The sequence below is a fragment of the Mus pahari genome, chromosome 4 (genome assembly GCF_900095145.1).
Source record: "Mus pahari chromosome 4, PAHARI_EIJ_v1.1, whole genome shotgun sequence".
Taxonomy (NCBI): Eukaryota; Metazoa; Chordata; class Mammalia; order Rodentia; family Muridae; genus Mus; species Mus pahari.
The window spans coordinates 9,746,398-9,762,007 of NC_034593.1; the positions used below are offsets into that span (position 1 = coordinate 9,746,398).

A 15,610-nucleotide genomic window follows, 5' to 3' on the forward strand; every position below is an offset into this window, starting at 1 on the left:
GGCCATGATTAGTAATAAATGTGACAAACTTCAAGATGGCCACCTTCTTTCTTCCCCTTCTGAGACAAATGACTGTCATCTTGAAACAATGGCCTTGTGGGCCTTTTCTCCTCCCAGTAGGCCCCTGTTGATGGACTGGCTCAACAAGTTCAATGACAGATCAGCCTGTGTTTAGACAATAGTTATGGGCCAATCAATCAACCATTCTGCCCTTTGTCAAACTGAAAAACATTAAGTTTGCGAGAAAGAGGCTTCTTAGGGACTTTGAAAACCCCAGCCTTGAAAAAGAGACTGGATTTCTGGCTCTGGGAGTCCATTCTCTGGTAGATGATAAGGCAAATTTGTCTTGATTATTTTCTCCTCTCTTCACAATAAGAAAATAGCATTTCTTAATATAAAATTCTTGTGTTATATGTTTCTCTTGAGAATGATCTATTACTGTTTCCACAGTGCTATCCATGCCCAAAAAAGCTGAGTTTGCTTTTTAAAAAATTTCTATTTGTTTTTGGTCCAGGGTCCTTTTATGCAATCCCAGCTGGCCTCAGAACTCCAGTATGAAAGGACTACAGGGGCTGCCTTCTTATTTTTGGTCTTAAAGTTAGTTCCTTTTTGGCATATCAAGAATGCATTATTTTTTATATTTATTTAAAAAATGTAAGTATATAATGACTTTTAATAATGATCATGTCTGAAACTGTTCTCTTTGGAAATATATCCAGAGGTATATAGACAATTCTTTTTTACCTTGTCTTTTTTTAATCATTAAAACTTTTTTGTTTTGCTCAAGGAAAATGTGTCATGTTTTCACTAAATACATCCTTATCATTACTGTCTGTGTTCTTTGCTTGCAACCTCAAACCTTCAGTTAACTGCTAACAGTCAACACTGTTTGGGTTCTGAAGTTTCATTATGAGCTACTATTCCTTGCAGGGAATTTCCTGGAGAATTATGACACTATGGGAACAGACTCTTTTGTAATAATATTTATTTCTAGAATTAAATCGAATTCAGCAGGATGTACTCTCATTGAGGCCACAGAGTTTCATTTGTTTACTTACACTAAGGAATTATTCATATGCTTTCATGTTTTTCACTTGTTAATTCTTTTATATTTTCTTTGTCAACCTCGTATTTTTATATTGTTATGAACGTGATTTTCACCTGTTCAAGGGTTAAATTTCCTTATTCACAATTGTTTACTTGATACTGAAATGTGTGGGTTTGCATAGCCTCTAAGTCCTAGGCAGTCCCCTCTGGGTCTGTCACAAAGCCACCTACCTGGCTGCTTTCTCCATGAGCACTTGCCTCCATTTCAATAGGAATAGCTCTCCTGCTTTTGTTTGGTTAGTGCAGTGATTTTGTTAAAAAAAAAAAAAAAAGTCTTTAAATATTTATCAGAAAACAGATATGAATCATTAGGTTTCTGAAAAATAAATGAATCCTTACTATTTTGGATTTTGTCCTGTTAATTGTAAAATTGTAGTGATCAAATTAATACAGGCATAGCTTCCTTTCTATTTTCTTTTTTCCTTTTCCTTTCTTTTTTTGTATATTTTCTTTATTTACATTTCAAATATTATCCCTTTTCCAGGTTTCCCCTCTGGAAACCCCTATACTATCTCCCCTCCCCATGCTTCTATGAGGGTGTTCCTCGACCCACCTACCCACTCATGCCTCCCCGCACTGGCATTCCCCTACACTGGGGCATCCAATCTTCACAGGACCAGGGACCTCTCCTCCCATTTATGTCCCACAAGGCCATCTTCTGCCTCCCTTTGATGTACTCTTTGGTTGGTGGTTTAGTGCCTGAGAGCTCTTGGAGGGTCTGGTTGATATTGTTGTTCTTTCTATGGGGTTGCAAACCCCTTCAGCTTCTTCAGTTCTTTCTCTAACTCCCTATTGAGGACCCCATGCTCAGTCCAATGATTAGCTGCAAGCATCTGCTTTTGTATTTGTCAGTCTTTGGCAGAGCCTCTCAGGAGACAGCAGGTACTTCTTGGCATCTGCTTAAGTGTTTGGGTTTGGTGATTGTATATGTGATGTGTTCCCAGGTGGGAAGGTCTCTGGGTGGTCTTTCCTTCAGTCTCTGCTCCACACTTTGTCTCCTTATTTCCTCCCTTGAGTACTTTGTTTCCCCCATCTAAGAAGGACTGAAGCATCTGCACTTTGGTCTTCCTTCTTCTTGATCTTCATGTGGTCTGTGAATTGTATCTTGGGTATTCCAAGTTTTTGGGCTAACATCCCTTTCAGTGAGTGCATACCATTTTTGTTCTTATGTGCCTGGGTTACCTCACTAAGGATGATATTTTCTAGATCCATCCATTTGCCTAAGAATTTCATGAAGTCATTATTTTTAATAGCTGAGCAGTACCCTATTGTGTAAATGACCACATTTCTGACCAAATAACTCAAAAGCAGGAAAGAGAATCTTCTGTCTCATCGTTCTTTGCCTCCATCCACAGCAGAGGTCACAAACTATTGTCCCCGATACCTACATATCTGTGCTTTCTGTCCACTCCACAACCTGATCTGAATTCCTCTTTTCTTCCTGTCTGTCCTGGAAACCCTGCCTTATTTCAGCGATTAGCTTCTGTCCTCTTTATTGACTCCAATCAAGAGACAATTAGGGAACCTCTGCCTACATAACTGTACAAAGCAGTTAAATATGTGAAATTATAAAGTTCTTAATAATCTTAGTATTGATTAGCATTTGGTCTGGAGCTAAAACCACTTAAAACAATAATAATAAGATTATTATACACACATACTATACCATACCACACCACATTACTAGGAGAATGGCTGCATATCAATGAACTCCAGGATGAAGGTTTTGCTTAGGTTCTCAACTTTCTGTGTCCCACCTTCTTTTTACCTAATCTCATATGTTCACATAGATCATCTGTGCCCACTAGACCTCCTGTCCCTTTTCTTTTCCACCCATAACAGGGAAAAAAGGGAAACTCTGACCTGGGTCTAAAGTATACAAGACATTTTGCTTTATGAAACAAGGATCAAAGAATAATGATTGGACAAGATATGTCTCATTGGTTGTTATTTACAACAAATTTGAATGTTTATATGGCATATTATTGTTTTCCCAACACTACTAAGGGATGTCCAGTACTGGGTAACATTATAGTCAAATCTAGCTCAGAGTTCTGAAGGTTCTAGGGTATGGCCTCAGATGCTCGGTGTCCTAAATATGGCAAAAAGCCTTGTGGAAAATGTCATAGGAGAGCTACAGACTTTTGCATTATTCAGAGAGCACAAGGTGAGACACTCAGACAGAGCAATTGCAAAAGAGGTGTGCTTGTTCTTTTCATGACAGCGTTATCTCAGGCTCCCATGAAAACTACCCCAAACCCCTCCAGATGGTGATCCTCAGGACCCACTGACAGATTCACTAGCTAAAGATCTACAAGCTCACAAAGCACTCTGAGCACAGTGCCCCAGTACTCAAAACTCAGAGGCATACTCAAACCATAGCCAAATCATGTCAAGCATTTCACAACCTTCCACATATTGTACACATAAAAGTTATGACTGTGTCATTCTCAAACTTTAGACAATTCAGATCTGCATTGAAAACAAAGGAAGGCAGTCTTGGATAAAGTACACAGAAGCCCAGGCTCTAGGCCCTCCTCTTGATTTAACTCTCTGAGGTCATCTTTAGAATTGATCTAGTGATTGGAACCTGTTATATTCTTCCCTGTATATGTAGTCGCCAAACCTAAAAAAATGACAGTCTTACACTTCTGATTCCTACTTTAATATTCTAATAGCAGCTAGACACCCTCTAGAGTTATTCTCCAACTAATTCTCTTCTGCCATGCTATAGGATCTGACATGGCCTGATAGTCTGTAATTGGGAGCCACTGATATATCTACAAATTTCAATAGCTATATATTATCACTACTTTCAGTTCTATGAATTATCATCATTCTCTGTAGATTCTGGATTATTATATAGTTTGGACATTTAATAGATTTAGAATGAGGATAGCAATTTTTGTCCAACCACAAGGATCTACAAATAGAGAAAACTGCTTTGTGAGGTATTGCTTGTCATGGTAGGTGGAACCACAGTCACACAGCCATCACCTTGACATTGTGAAAAGCTCTGCAGACCTGGGTACTGCTCTAGGCAATCTGTTACCTGCCCAGACATGATGACTCTTCATATTTCTGGAGTTGCAGTGGAGAAGACATCATAACATTTTCCCTTACTAGAAAAAAAAATTCCTTAATAAATCCAAAAAAGCTCTATTTGCCTTTCACATGAAAATAATTTATGATTTTGATGAAAGAAAATGTACTGAAAAGCAAACAAATAGGTTCTGTGTGTCTAAATGTAAAATCTATCAATGTGTCAATGCTAGCATTAGTAAAAACAATGATTATACAAAGCAAATGATATCATTAACTCTAAATGGAGATTTTTGAAAATCACATATGGTAATTCCAACCAAATACCTAGCAAGGATATAACATTCGTAGTTATAATCATGTTAGTACATTATATTTAAATCAGTATGAATCATTTTATATTACATCTATAAGCCAAGGACATAAAGTAAAGCATAAATATGGAAAACAGTAGTATTTATTCTTTATATCCACAGGACTTAAATAAGCTGAATTTAGTAATATCTACATTTAATCTATTTTCAAAATTATGTTAATAATTTTATATTCTCTTTCAATTTTAGTAAATAGATTAAGCATACAGAAAAACACTGATTTCTAGACTATTAAAACTGAATGCTATGGGTAATTATGATCCACTATAATATAAAGTCTCTTGGTTACACTTCTTTGATGACAAATTGGATAAAGATGAAAATAATTTAACAGGATAGTTAGCTCAGGTTATAAAACTTAACAGTTAAGAGGAAGTAGTTAAGGGGGCTATCAAATTGTGAAAGTGGAATGAAGATACAATGAATCCAGTACAGCAAGATGCCAGCAAGATTCTGCTGACAGAACCCTGATATAGCTGTCTCTTGTGAGGCTATGCCAGTGCCTAGCAAATATAGAAGTGGATGCTCACAGTCATCTATTGGATGGAACACAGGGCCCTCAATGGAGGAGCTAGAGAAAGTACCCAAGGAGTTAAAGGGATCTGCAACCCTATAGGTGGAACAACAATGTGAACTAATCAGTACTCCCCAGAGCATGTGTGTCTATTTACACATGTAACAGAGGATGACCTAATCGGCCATCAATGGGAGGAAAGGCCCTTGGTCTTGCGAAGATTATATGCCCCAGTATAGCGGAATGCCAGGGCCAAGAAGCATGAGTGGGTGGGTTGGGGAGCAGGGCGGGGGGAGGACATAGGGGACCTTCAGAGAGGAAACTAGGAAAGGGGATAGCATTTTAAATGTAAATGAAGATAATATCTAATAAAAATTAAAAAAAAAAAAAAAAAGGTCAACATATCCTGAAGACAGAGGACCAGATGTGATCAAGAATCATGGACCATGCCTCCTCCAGAATCAGTGCACTTAAGTGTCTCATGGGAACTGAGATGTTTTTCAGCATTTATAAATTAAACCATTAGATTTTGGCCTTTCTTCAAGTAAGGAGGGTACCCTCCAAAGCTACATAGCCAGCAAAACCATATGGATATTATTAGTTATCAAGAGACCCTTGAGGTAAAGAACTTTATTACTTTTGATATGATGGTTGCTCTTGTTCCAGTCCCATGTAAAGACCCACATTCAAAATGGAAGGCTAGGTGGATCATGCATGCAGTATGTTACATCACACTGGCAGAATGTGAGGCTACGGTATCTAGCTATTTAGCATGTTGTACGCAGTCACAGGAGAGATGATGTATATTTCAGAAATAGATGATGCCCTCCTGAGATGTGGTATCTAATTTTGTAAAACTGTCAGTTAAGTGACTAATTTCAAGACATGGCCTTGGGAAAAGGCACAGCCAGAATGGGTGACAGCATAGTCAGTAGGTGTGTAGGCGTTCAAAGGCCTTCAGAGCACTGTCTCTCAACAATAAAATGAAGAAGATCTCAAGGGCTGAGGTACTCAGATAAAGTTAAGAAAAATTTAGGAAACTTAGTCCTAGGCTTTGCCCTGGAACAGGTCAATCAGAACCTATCAATCTAAGATGAACAAGATCACTGAACAATTCTGATGCTCAATAGATTTAATGAACAAAAGGAATGCTAAAGAAACATGAGAGCAGTTGTGCTGTTCACACTCTCCTGGGTCTCTAGCAGCTTCTAAGGTTTGTCCTTCAAAATATTTGGACACTAATATTTCACTCATCTGTATAAAAAGAAAGTTGTATAATTCTCACTCTTTCTGTTCAATTTCAATAAAACCCATATGCATTTGCATGTTTATAAAGGTTTTCTTATTAAACTTGGAAATGCATAAGGAAAGTATTCATAAATCTAGACAAGATCAGGTAGCAAACAGGCAGATGTATAGTTTTATTAACTTTTTCCACAGTACAGATTCTGAGACTACTCTTACAGACTCAAAGAATTTAGGTTATCAATATCTCAGGAAACTGACAATTAGCTATTTGATAATCATTTGCGTTAGAATTCTGATAAGATCTGTTTCCCCAAAAGCCCAATGTGTTGAAGGCTTAATTCCCAGCTATTGATGACTGTAAAAGGTAATTGGATTACATACCTCACCAAATGGTAAATGCATTCATAGCTTTGTAGTTGAGCAATCAGAAGGTGGGGCCTTCTTAGAGTTGTCAGTCACTGAGGCATACTTTAAGAGGTATAATTTGTCCTCACCCCTGTCTTTATCTCTGCTTCTCAACTACCATGTGTTGAGTGACTGTCCTCCACCATGCCATTATCCTGAAATATTGGAAGCTTGCTACAAACTTAAAAGCAATGGTAAATTTACAAAAGCCATGTATGAAGTTCCCAGAAACTGAAACATCAGTGCTGATAAATCGTCCTAACATTAAGTGGACTTTACTCAGAGGCAGGATCACTGTAGTGGAAACTAGCACTGAGTGGCATAAAAATCCAAAGGTCTGTTCCTGATTTCTGGCAGACTGATAACTAAACCTGTCAGATCTCTGGCCTAAGCATTCTCTTCTAGTTGGCAAAATTGAGACATTAGGATTAGATAGTTTTCTTGGAGAACATGGATTTAAAGCAGAGTTGGCTATGGTTAAATATGCTTGGACTGCAAATGTATGTAGTAGCATTCAGACTAATTTGAGGTATCTTAGTAGGTAAGATGTGACAGGGAAGTCTGTGCAGACATTACACACACACATCTTCCATGATGGGTGGCACCCTTTCCATATATATATATATATATATATATATATACATACATATACATACTGTACTTCCACTCTCTTTTGTACATAACAGTGACAGAATGCAGAATGTTCATGGAACAAAAATGGATCTATTCCTAAAAGGTTTAAGACATCTAAAATGAAAGAGCTGAATTAAACACAGTGTCCAAAGTCCTCAAAACATTTAATTTTGTAGCTCCGTGAGTAAAATGGGTTCTTGAGTTAGTAATGAAAAACAGTTTAATTTTAAGCTCTCTCTCCCTCCCTTTGCTCCCAATTGCTGTCATTTTTTTCTTCAATAGACTGATAAGGTATGAGCCTATGCCATAAAGTGGAGCACACGAATAATCAGAGCACACCAATTCACCCAGTAGGTTAACGGATTTTGTAAATCATAAACAATCAAATTATATAAAAAGCCAACATATTTTTCATATGTATGAATTCATACAAGCACTATGATAGTGACTTTTCAGTTGTGATTTTTAATTACTATGATTTACTTATTCACTTTAGATCCTGCTCAGTGCTACCACCCTAGTTACCCCTCCCACAATTCTTCCCCTCATCCATCCTCCCCCTCTCTTCTGAGTGAGTACACTATCCTGGGGTATATCCCCTGACCCTGGTACATCAACTCTGTGAGGCTGGGTGCCTCCTCTTCCACTGAGGCCAGACAAAGCAGCCCAGCTAGAACATACGTCACATAAAAGCAACAGCTTTGAGATAGCTCTGACTCTACTTGCTCAGGACCCACATGAAGACCAAGTTGCACATCTGCTACATATGTACGGGAGGCCTAGGTACAGCCCGTGTATGTTCTTTGGTTAGTGGTTCAGTCACTGTGAGTCCCAGGGGTCCAGATTAGTTGACTCTGTTGATCTTTCTGTGGCGTTCCTATCCCCTTTGGGGCTTCAATTCTTGCTCCTTTTCTTCCATAAAAATCCCCAAGCTTCATCCACTCTTTGACTGTGGTTGTATGTATCTGACATGGTCTCTCAGAGGACAGTCATGGTAGACTCCTGTCTTCATGTAGACTCCTGATAACAAAGTATCATTAATAGTGTCAGGGATTGGTGCTTGCCTATGGGATGGGTCTCTGGTTGAGCTGGTTATTGATTAGCAGTTCCCTCAATCTCTGCTCCATTCCCTGTCCCTGCATTTCTTGTAGATACGATAAGTTTTGGGTCAAAAGTTTTGATGATGTCCCCATTGCTCCACTGGGGTTCCTGTCTGGCTACATGAGGTGGCCTCTTCAGGTTACATTTTCTCAGTGCTATGAGTCACAGGTAAGGACACACTCATTGATTCCTGGACACCTCCCTTATCCCAGAACTCTCTTTCTGGAGATGTCCTCTAATTCCCCATCAGCTGCAGATTTTCATTCATTCTCATGGCTATCTGGCCATCCTTCCGGTCCCTCCTCTCTCTCACCCAGTGTGCTTCCTCCATCTGCTTCTTATGACTAGTTTATTCCCTCTTCTAAGTGGGATTCAAGTATCCTTGCTTGTGTCTTCCTTCTTGTTTAGCTTCTTTAGGTCAGTGGAGTGAAGCATGGGTATCCTGCATTTTATGACAAATATCCACTTAATGTGTTATACTTACAAACTTATGTGTACTAACTTAATATGTAAGTAAGTACATACCATACATGTCCTTCTGGGACTGGGTTTCCTCACTCAGATCTCAAGATCTACTATTTGACTGCAAAACTCATGCTGACTTTGTATCTAATAGTTGAAAAGTATTCCGTTGTGTAGATGTACCACATTTTCTTTATCTATTCTTCAGTTGAGGGACATTTAGTTTATTTCCAGTTTTTTGCTGCTATGAACATAGTTGAGCAAGTGTCTTTGTGGGATGGAGGAACATATTTTGGGCATATGCCTAGGTCACTTTCATGTTTTTAATTTGCTACCACTCTTTAGGCTGTGACAATATTGTCTCCTGTACCATCCAACAACCTCAGTGGTCATCAATTAAGGAAGCTATCCTATTTAGTTTCAAGAATTATATGATACCCCATGTGCCTTCATTTTTGATAGTTCATGAGTATTATTTGCCAGATTGATTTCAATTCAATTACATGAGCTGATTTTTGGGTCTAAAAGTAAAAATAATATTTGGTCCCAAGTGTTTATTGACATGTTTGAATAATGATAAAAAGAAATTGTGAGAATCTGTTATTAGAAACATAAAATTTTTATCTCACGTGTAATGAGGATTATATAAAGGCTCAGTATAATCCTGTTATCCATAAGAGTGAGTGTCTAAGTAATTACCAGAGAAATGTGAACAGTGTTGATAAGGTATTTATTATGGTTATGCATGTGACCAATATTATATAAAGTTCTTCACCATTTCACTTTTGAGGATACTGCATAGACAATATAAAATACCAAATATTTCTAATTTCTTATCAGTTACACACCCCAATTTAGAAGAACAAGCATTTCTGCTAAACATTTTCTTCATAAAATCTCTTTTAAAATATTATTTACTTTTTGGTAAAACCATAATAAACAAGGTGTATTTATTCCACAACTTACTGTACCTTTTTAATTCTTATGTGAATAATGAGGTTTTAAATAAACAAGTTTGCCCTGTGATTTATGCTATCATCTTTATCTTTGTCTAATAAAAGAATCCAGTCCTGTTTGAGTGACTCCCTATGTGGGTTTCAGAAATAAGAGAAAATGGGAGTTGATAAAACATTCATCATCAAGAGAATTTGTTTTAAAACCATCCAAGCTTCCATAGAGAAAGCAGATAAATTACTCACTATTCAAGAAAGCACAATTAGTTTTACTTTATACTAAACAAACCAATTTTGTAAATGACTGTCTCAAAGCATCGAGAATGTCGCAGCTTGTTCCCTTTTCCCCCACTATTTAATAGTCAACAGGAAGCCCTTTTTTCACAATCAGAAATCCTCATGAATATATTTTCCATTGATTAATAATAAGAAAATTTATATTCGAGTCATGTTTCCATATGGGTAATAACAGCACAACACTACTTAAGAGTTACTGAAGCTTTTCTTTTATGCTGGAGAAAGGCTTTGTAACTTTATAGAAAAAAAAAAGATTTTAAACAATTACTTCCAAGCCCTCTTTTCTTCCTCCTAAAATCAACATTGTATAAAATTGTTTATAATTAAAGAACAAAAGAGGAAATAAAGAAATGTTTATGAAAGATAACAGGAAATGAACAAAGTCTACAGCTTGGTGTTTTTCTTTTTAATAATGTAGATAATTGCTAGATTTGTCATTACTTCTCAAAATTGCAGGACGGTGTGTGGATATTCTAAATCAATGTCATGTCAGAACTAACCTGGAGAAATACAATGGCTACAGACGTTACAAGCCAAGCACAGCTGCAGCAGCAATTTTAGCATTTTCCATTCGAAATAAGGAAATGACTGATGCATGCTCTGGGGAAAGACTATGATTACCGTCATTTTAGCTGCCTTAGCTCTTTCCTGCATGCAGCTGTTACCAATCAGACTCTAATACTACATGGCTGATTTTCCCACAGCAGTATTCATCTATAGGTTAATTTTATTGCTTAAGGTACTCTTTTAACCAGAAGTAATTGATTATTTTGATATTTATTTACAGATTATGTTCACAATGTTCTTCATGCCACACTTACAATAGTGTATGATTTTGAAACATGAGTTCAAGATACTGTGCTTTATAAACAAATATATACAAGGAGCACTTTCCAGAAGTAGATGAACACAATTGAATAATGGTATAGTTTTTAAATGTATGTTTAACATGTACATAATAGAGGCTGAATAAGGAGAAATAAGCAAGGGAAAAAGATAGTATCAAAACACACTTATGTCATCTTCCAGAATTGTTATTTTTATGCAGATGCAAGTTTTATTAACACTTGTTAAGTTTAAGTAAGATTTACTGAAGTTATAAAATGAAAATTGCAAGGCAATTTTGATGATAATATGTGTAAATGAATCAATCTCCACTTGTTACTTGTCCAAAAGTCACTTGTAAGAGTCATGATTAATATTTTGGCATTCAAAACTTGTAAATGTGATTTGTAATTTAATATATTTCATGTTTTCACAGGCATTTATATTTCTGTTTTGACAAATAGTCTTTTAAATTGAAAAGTTCTTTACACCTAATATATTACACATTTCAGTATAACCTAGCTTTCTTAGAGTTCCAATATAATAGCCATAGTAATATTTCACTAAAAAAAACAAACCAAATATCTGAAGCCATGTGAATCAATCAATTTTTCAATGTATATCCTAAATAATATATTCACAAGACACTTACACTACCTTAAGTATTAAGAGAAAAACAGATTTTTTCCCCTTAGTGTAAAAGCATTAACAGTTTGATTTATAGAGTAATAAATATTTATACATAGCTGAGGTTTATGTAATGCATTTACTAAGGAGGGTGGTATCTCATGTGGCTGGCATTACTTCTCTGTGGGCAGTCATTGGCCTGAAGGATGAGGAGAATGAGAGAGAGAAGCTGCTACTCAGGTCCATGAGATCACTTTCAGTGACTGTGTGCAAGAGAGAGTCAGCATCTCCAACTGCAACAATTAGTCTTGTTCTAATTTCATGGTCTGCTTGTTCATAGATATGTTATTGTTTTCATCTGAGTCCAAGACTTTTAAAGTTTGTAGGAGAACAGTAAGTCTATTTTTTTTTTGTTTTATTTGGTTTATTCCTTTTGACTAAACTGTATAATTGGCACAATTTATGAATTTTTCTAAAATCAGTTTTTCAATGTATGAAGTATCCTTTTGGAATAGTTCAGCAGTTAAAAGTACACATTTTTATTGGCTCATTAAGCAAAATTATTTTAAAATGACATACAATTATGATTAGTTTGCATATTTTTCAAGTCTCTATTTGCTTTCATTTTATTTTTTTACCCTTCCACAAGACCCTCCGATCCCATTTCCCCTCCCAACTCCCCTTTGCCTCTATGAAGGTGCTCCTCCACCCACTCACCCACTCTTGCCTCACTGCTCTAGCATCCTCCTGTGCTGGGGCATCAAGCCTCCACAGGAACAAGGGCCTCCCCTCCAACTGATGTAAGATAAGGCTATCTTCTGCTACATACGTAGCTGGAGTCATGTCTCCCTCAATATATATACTCTTTGGTTGGTGGTTTATTCTCTGGGAGTTGCAGCATATGGGGGATACTAAGAGGGGTGAGGTGGGAGTAGATGAATGGATGGAGAAGCATCCTCATAGAGGCAAAGGGGAGAGGGAATGGGACATAGGATGTGAGAGTCTTGTGGAGCTGTAACCAAGAGTGGAGGTATCATTTGAAATGTAAATGAATAAATGATTAATATAAATGAATAAATAAATAAATAAATAAATAAATAAATGGAAGAAGCAATTAGAGAAAAAAGAAGTCATTTCTTATCAGTTATTAATTCTACATTTTAAAATTAAAGGGAGGGATATTTACCTGATTTTTTTTTAAAAAAATCCTACTGTTTCAGTTTATATACAACTGCTTCAGTAAACACCTCCACATAACTTCACAGCAACATTTATTTTCAAGTATGAAATTAGAAATACAGATCCCGTATCTATCCTTAGGCTGAGCCACTTATTAATACAACATATCCATACATTTTATAACACTTCTTTCTAATTGTGCCATATCTGAGGTTCTACGCAATTTATTTTATTTTATATGAAGTTCTTCACATTGCTTATCTATTAATAGCATCCCAAATACACTAATCTTTAAGAGACTATATTGCAAAGTATAAATCAATAACACCCATGTACAAGGTTTTGATGAAATGCACATTTCCATATGTGGGTCCAGTGAAGAATTGTAGATCTCTAATCAGTGTTTCTTGCCAGTGATATTCTTATGGTTTGTGTCTTAGATGCTTCAGTGAATAGTCACATATCCATCAGTATATGAATAGAACAAATTCGATTGATAGATTATACAAGAAAGAGAGACATATGAGGCTGGATCAGTCCAGGGATAGGCCTGGAAGGAGTTACTTGTCAGATATAACCTGTATCAACACATGCAAAAAAACCACCAACAACAACAAAAACAAAACAAAAAATCCAATGAAACAAATTCCTGCATTTTTTAAAATAATTTTTTTCTCAGTTTCTACAGATAAAGTGATATGAAGTAGTGTACAATAGTGAAAACGAAGAAAAGAGAAACTGTGCCATGTGGAAAAATGAGAAAGATGGTTTCACAATGGACAGCAACATCTCCAATTCAGTTTACATAAAAGCTCCAATCATATGGACAGTGTTGTTCACTTTCAGAAATACCATTTCTTCTGTGTTCCAAGCTGTACAATTGTTGTTTTATGGTTTACATTGTAAATGTGTATTCCATCTTGCTTATTATTTTTTTAAGTCTTAAATTGTGAAGGATGTTAATGAGTGGTGAGAGAGACACTGTATACAAATGTATATTTGTAAAAGCTATTTTTATGATTAGCATGTGTCATTGTTGATCACATCGTCATGTGGTGTTGCAATTCTACATTTAAAGCTTGTATCCAACAATGTCATAGGGAAAATATACATTGTATGCTAGTTTTTATAATTTAATTTCAATTTATAGTTTAAGGTATCTTAGACCATGAGGAAATTATTTGAAAAGCTATATTTCTGCCCTCTATAAGCACCATTTTTATTAATAAAGAATGCAGTTATTTCAGAAGTGATACAAGAGATTAAGGACTTTGGTTTGACCTGTGAGCATGCTTGACACTAATGAGCTGAAATGATCCAGTCATCACCTATTTCCTGAGTCTGACTGTGCTCTTGTGGACAGCTTTCAGTACACACGGATGAGAAGTAGATTGATAAGGAAAAGATTGTCTTGTCCTTGGATCCAAAAGTTTAAGTTAGTGCACACCCTCTCCATCTTCTCTCCTACTCTTCAGAATCCTCCATTCCCAAGCATTGTGTATTCCAAATACTCTTGGCTATTGTCTTGTGCAGTGGAAATGGGAGAGACCATCCCCACAGACTATAGGCACACTCAGCACATAATTTCTTAATAAATACTGGTTCTTTTAAAACAAAGTTGGTGTGTGGTCTTTCTTTGTGTTCTGCTTGTTTTAATATTCAGTGTGAACATTTTGCATCTCCATGATGGGATAAAAACAAGTGCAATAATAAAAGCTGTGTAACTACACTGAAATATGTTCTGGATGTGTTCTCTATACGCCTCATGGTATGCTTGTGTTTGAACATACATTAACTTGCTATACAAAAGAAAATCAGATGGCCCTGAATTCTTGAGAAAAGTCACCATCCAAATCAAATTTTGAGAATGTGTACTGCTCTTCTGAATATTAAATGATAATATTTCTAGATATAAATTTATCTATGTCATTATGAGGTCTGTTTTCTTATCAGATCATAAATTTGTTGCTAGATATTTTCAAGGTCTTCATTAAAGAGCTTATGACAACCTCCATCCAAATTAGTTTTGGTACCTAAACAGCTTCATATATCAAATCATATTTTCACACAGAAACTGGGGGGAACCAGAATCATACCAACATGTTTTTTCTAAGTTCCTTTCTAATGCCTTCAAAATAGTTTATTTCATACTGATTCTTTGTATTCCAAACATAATAAAAAATACACTTGCATCAAACACCAACATTTCCAACTAAAATTTTGTGAGAAAAATTATGAATCAAATCTATTATTAAAGAAAACAAATATGCTACTTTAGTTTTCTTGCATGTTACCATATATGTGTGCACACGTATGTATATTGTTATTGTTTGTTTCTTTACTCGGTAGATTGTTATATTAAAATATGTCTTATGAATAATAGGCAAGAATTCTTCCTCTGGTCACATCTTCTTTAGATATTCTTATATGAGGCGGCTCGTTTGCTGCTTGGTTGCTCTTTCAGGAATTTGACAAATAAAAGCTAAGATACAGATTGGAAGGCTCTCTAGCAGACCCAAGCATTGCAGACAGAAATTTGCCCTTTCCCTATCATTCTCCCTTTGTAAATCTTTAGATTAGATTTTAGATATTTGTCCTCTATCAGCTTTAGGATTGGTAAAAATCCTTTCCCAATCTGTTGGTGGCCTTTTNGTCTTGTTGACAGTGTCTTTTGCCTTACAGAAGATTTGCAATTTTATGAGGTCCCATTTGTCAATTCTTGATTTTACAGCACAAGCCGTTGGTGTTCTGTTGAGGAATTTTTTCCCTGTGCCCATATCTTCAAGGTTTTTCCCCCACTTTCTCCTCTATCAATTTCAGTGTCTCTGGTTTTATGTGGAGGT

The 15,610-nt window shown here is 36.2% G+C and overlaps 1 protein-coding gene and 1 pseudogene across 9 annotated transcripts in view; one reads left to right on the top strand and one right to left on the bottom strand.

Moving 5' to 3' along the window:
- The window catches only part of LOC110320116, a 10,237-nt pseudogene extending 8,926 nt beyond the window's left edge, over window positions 1-1,311 (bottom strand).
- The window catches only part of Ralyl (RALY RNA binding protein like), a 683,608-nt gene extending 669,224 nt beyond the window's left edge, over window positions 1-14,384 (top strand). For all 9 annotated transcript variants that reach the window (XM_029537405.1, XM_021196091.2, XM_021196090.2 and 6 more), the window contains one exon: window positions 13,447-14,384. In XM_029537405.1, the coding sequence (XP_029393265.1) occupies window positions 13,447-13,469 (23 nt within the window). In that variant the 3' untranslated portion in view covers window positions 13,470-14,384. The remainder of the gene's footprint in view (window positions 1-13,446) is intronic.
- Window positions 14,385-15,610: the final 1,226 nt, after the last annotated feature.